Below are 4,400 nucleotides of genomic sequence, written 5' to 3' on the forward strand. Positions count from 1 at the left end.
ATGAGAAAAGTTCCATTTTCGGGTAAACTATTCCTTTAAGGGGTCAGTACCAGCTTTTCTTAAATGGAAATTTGGAGAACAGAGCCAGATTAGGGTTGAACAAAGTTTATAACTGGTTTATTTGGTGTTGCAGAGCTGCAGAGGAGAGCTGGTGGTGGAGCAGGAGGTTGGGGGAGAGGGGAGGTCCAGCTCTATGACACCCCATATGAGGAGCGCGTCCCAGGGCAGCCGGATCTGCCCGAGGAGGGGAGGGAGAGCAGGCTGCCGCAGGACGACGAGAGGCCCGCAGATGAATACGACCAACCTTGGGAGTGGAAGAAGGAACACATCTCCAAGGCTTTTGCAGGTAAACAGACTAGCCACTTTAACTTGCTTGGTTTTATGTGTCAAAATTGTGAAAAAAACGAAAGTTGTCTATTCTTCAGGCTTCATTAAGTTTTTCATCAAAAGTTAACATTAAATTTCTAATTGAAATGTTTATTACTTATTGTGTTTTTTTTATTAATTTACCTTACTGATTTTCTTTTAAATTACATTTTTAAACAAAATATGCATAATTATATATTTATTTAAAAATGTAAAAAAAGGAATTAATTGTGAGCAGCATATCTTCAGTGCCTATTAATTATTAATTGTATTATTTTTTATATTGCTTACATTTTTTAATTAATTCACAAATAAAAATGAAAGAATTAATGTAAAATAATTAAAGTAATAAGAACTATTCAAAAGAACATTAATAATGAAGGCATATATTAATTCATTTGTTCATTCTTTCATTTTTTTTGTTTTTAAATAACATTTTTACATTTTAATACAAATTAAATTATAAATAAAATATATATTTTTTAAAAAGCCTAAAAGTTACTTAAAAGTAAATTTAATGAAAAAAATTAAGATATTACTAGAAATTACTAAATATATGGATGTTACGTCTCCACAGCACCACCCAATGGATTCATCCAATCTAACTGCAAGATTTAATTGAAGGATTTAGTGGGGAAGTATTTTTCACTGTTGCCTATGGCAGAAAAAGGAGCAAAGGAAAATCAATCTGATTAAATCGTTGAATACCGTATTTCACTTGCAAACGCTCCACGTTATGGAAGTAAAAGGATTGCGAATTCGGTTTCATGTTGATTCTGTTTCATGATCTACCACTGATTTGAGGCCAGTTTTATAGATCTCTGGATAATGATTTAAAGTGTTTTTGGAAACAGAAGCCTAGAACAGCAATTAGGAACCACAGAAGAAACAATACAGCCTGTAGGAATCAATTCTTCATGCTACTCCATTTTGGTTTAGGTCATTAACATTTTTGGTTTTTGGTGGCAGAGGGAGGTGAAAAGCGCTCCATATGGATGTTATTGGATCCAGTGAATGTGGCCCCTTGTGTGTGCGTGTTTTGCAGAACTCACGGGCAGTAGATGAAAGCAGTGCTGTGGGGCCAATCCTGTTTAATTGAGCTGTATCTCTGCGTCAGGGGTCAAGGTGACACTGGAATAAATCATCCCCCGCCTGGCTCACCACGCACACCTCCAACACACAAACACACACTTTTTTCCATTAATTAAGGCCTTTCTCAGCATGTCTGAGCTTCAGTACAGCAGAACCAGTGGTCAGCAGTGCCATGAGCACAGCACTATCCAACATCGAAACTGCAATGGTTTACTGCTGCAGAAGCACTGTGTATTTTTAGCTGAGAGACAGAAAGTGAGCGCAAGGGGCCCGTGGCAACTGCTGATGTGACGACCTGCTTTTGTAGCACAAAAATAAAGAAAAATAATTAATATTACATGATTCCATATTATGTGAGTGCCCCTATAAAATTGCATCTGATCCTGGTCTGATGGACCCTGATAAGACCGACTAGTCAAAAGGAAATGGTCATACATTTCAGGGTTTTCAAAATTATTTCTTGTATCTTTTTTTTATTAATATATTTACTGTACCAATTTATTAATAATGAATGTAATTTTTTTTTTTACATTTTTTTTTTGTAATGAATGAATACATTACAAAAATACATACACATAAAAATAATATAAAAATAAGTAAGAAATATTCAAAAGTAAATGAATGAAGAATGCATTTATGTATTTTAGTTCATTATTCTTGCATTCATTCGTTCATTCATTCTGTAGGTGACTGGTCTCCAGAGTGCCATCTTTTCATTTGTGTAGATTTTAATTTAAGTTTTTGACTTATTTTTATTTCTTATACTCTTTATTTTTGTATTTACCCATTTATTAATGATTTGTTTTGAATAATGAGAAATAAATATAAATAATGACACACAAAATAAATGGGTCAAAGACGTTAAGCATCAAAAGAAATTTACAAAAGTACTTTTATATCCATAGAAAGCACATTAAATGTAAGGAAAGTGTCTACTTTTAAGGTTTCAAATAAGTTTTTGGAGAATAAAATGTCAAAATTTGGTTGAAATAATGTTACATTGGCATTCAGTGTAACACAATATCTATGTAAAAATTCAAACAACATGCTTATTCTGACGTGTACATATTAAAATATATAAAAGAATAAGAGAGCATATAAAATTTTATTGTGTTTTAAATGAGTAAAAAATTCTTACTGACAAATGGGCAAAACCTAGGATAGTGGCAAATTTAAAAAATGTAAAATTACAACTAATTAGTATTTGGAGTGAACGTAATTAGTCTTTTAATATGTCATAAATTGATTTTTGTTGTAAATATGCCTGACAAGATTGTTACACTGAATGACATTTTAGTGGGTCTCTATCTGTAAATCGGAAAAATGTATGATATTTATTTTTTGCTCAGAAAAACAAAAACAAAATTGCAATTAACCGAAAACTTTTTAATTTTGGGGGGGGAAACAACAACAATTTAAAGCAGTACTACACTTAATGTTTTTATGCTTAAACCATTTTTCGTCTTTGACCCAAATATACACATTAACATCATTTAAGAAAAATTCAAAAGTAAATTAATAAAGAATTTAGTCATTCTGTGGGCCGCTCATCTCATTTTTAAACATTTACTCTTTTTAGTGTACCAATTTATTAATTATTAATTGTATTAGTTTGTATTTTTACCATTTTTAAAGGAATAAATAAATAATAAACGCATTAAATAAAGTATACAAAATTACATAACTTAAAATGAAAAATTCAGAAGTAAATTATTAATGAATTAATTCATTTTTTCTCCACAAGGCCATATAATGGGTTCACTTGTAACTGCAAGATTTAGGTGAGGGGTTCTGCCGAAAAAATTTTCGATGGTGCAAATGAAACTCAATATTATTAAATAGTTGATTATTGTATATGTTGATTGGAAACGTGCCATTTTGCAAGTAAAATGGGTTTTAAGTTGAATCTATTTAATATACTACTGATTTGAGGCCAGTTTTATAGATGACTGGATAATGAATGTTTTGGAAATGGAGACCTTCATTAAGATTAACTAGTCAATTGTCCAATCTTTGTACTTTTGGACATTTTCTAGTAGCTGCACAGCTCCACCTCTGAATAGCAATGCTGAAAGCACTTGTGTGTTTTAGTGTGAGTGAAGAGATTTGTGTGCAGAGACGGGGCTGATGGTGAGGAGGGGGCTATAGCCTTGTGAATGGAGGGCTGCAATCAGTCACACGCTGACACCTCTCTCCTTCAACCTCCCTCCTTCTCTCACCCTTTCAGCTCTGACAGGTTTGTCCTCCTGCAGTGCTGACACACTCGGGCTGATAAACCACCGCAGGGGTGCAGGGGCATCTCCATCCACCTCCTCCCCCATCTACCCCTCCAGCAGTGGTTATTATCACACTCAGGGGAGAACGGAGGGAAAAAGACGACTGGACTGAGAGCGGGATGAGCTGAGGGGGACAGAGAGACTGAAGGACACATTAAAGCATCTTTAGCACATATACAGCCATTTTCAATTTGAGAAATGGGCTGTGATTGGATCATTTCAAAATCTTCAGCCAATCAGATGCTCAGTTACTATTAGGGGTGCAACGGTTCAACTTACTCATGGTTCGGTTTGTATCACGGTTTTAGAGTCCCGGTTTCGGTACAGTTCGGTATGTGCTATGTTTAGGGAAAAAACTATATTGTCAAATAAAAATAAAGAAAATAAGAACAAATAATCTAACTACAAGTAACAGCACAAATAAATGCAATAAAGCAAAGATACAAATAAAATAAACAGTGCTTTTCAGGTTTTTTAGGTAGGTCTAACAGTTTTTAGGTACAGAAATTGAATAAAGTAATCAAATGTAAAGCTACATTGCATATTTAACTGTATGAATTAAAAATTATTCCTTATTAAAGTTACAAAAGTTATTCAATCGAGAGCAGTGAGTGATTTCCGTGTTGTTGCTGTTTAATTAACTTTAAGAAAGTGCTGTCACTTTAA

The 4,400-nt window shown here is 33.6% G+C and overlaps 1 protein-coding gene across 1 annotated transcript in view; it reads left to right on the forward strand.

Moving 5' to 3' along the window:
• Window positions 1-4,400, forward strand: part of LOC107699394 (SH2 domain-containing adapter protein F-like) — a 21,023-nt gene continuing 16,623 nt past the window's right edge. The window contains exons 1-3 of the mRNA XM_016500632.1: window positions 1-22; window positions 134-346; window positions 3,686-3,796. Coding sequence (XP_016356118.1) covers window positions 1-22; window positions 134-346; window positions 3,686-3,796 — 346 coding nt within the window. The remainder of the gene's footprint in view (window positions 23-133; window positions 347-3,685; window positions 3,797-4,400) is intronic.

This window comes from Sinocyclocheilus anshuiensis, unplaced genomic scaffold (genome assembly GCF_001515605.1).
Source record: "Sinocyclocheilus anshuiensis isolate Anshui unplaced genomic scaffold, SAMN03320099.WGS_v1.1 scaffold766, whole genome shotgun sequence".
NCBI classification, from domain to species: domain Eukaryota; kingdom Metazoa; phylum Chordata; class Actinopteri; order Cypriniformes; family Cyprinidae; genus Sinocyclocheilus; species Sinocyclocheilus anshuiensis.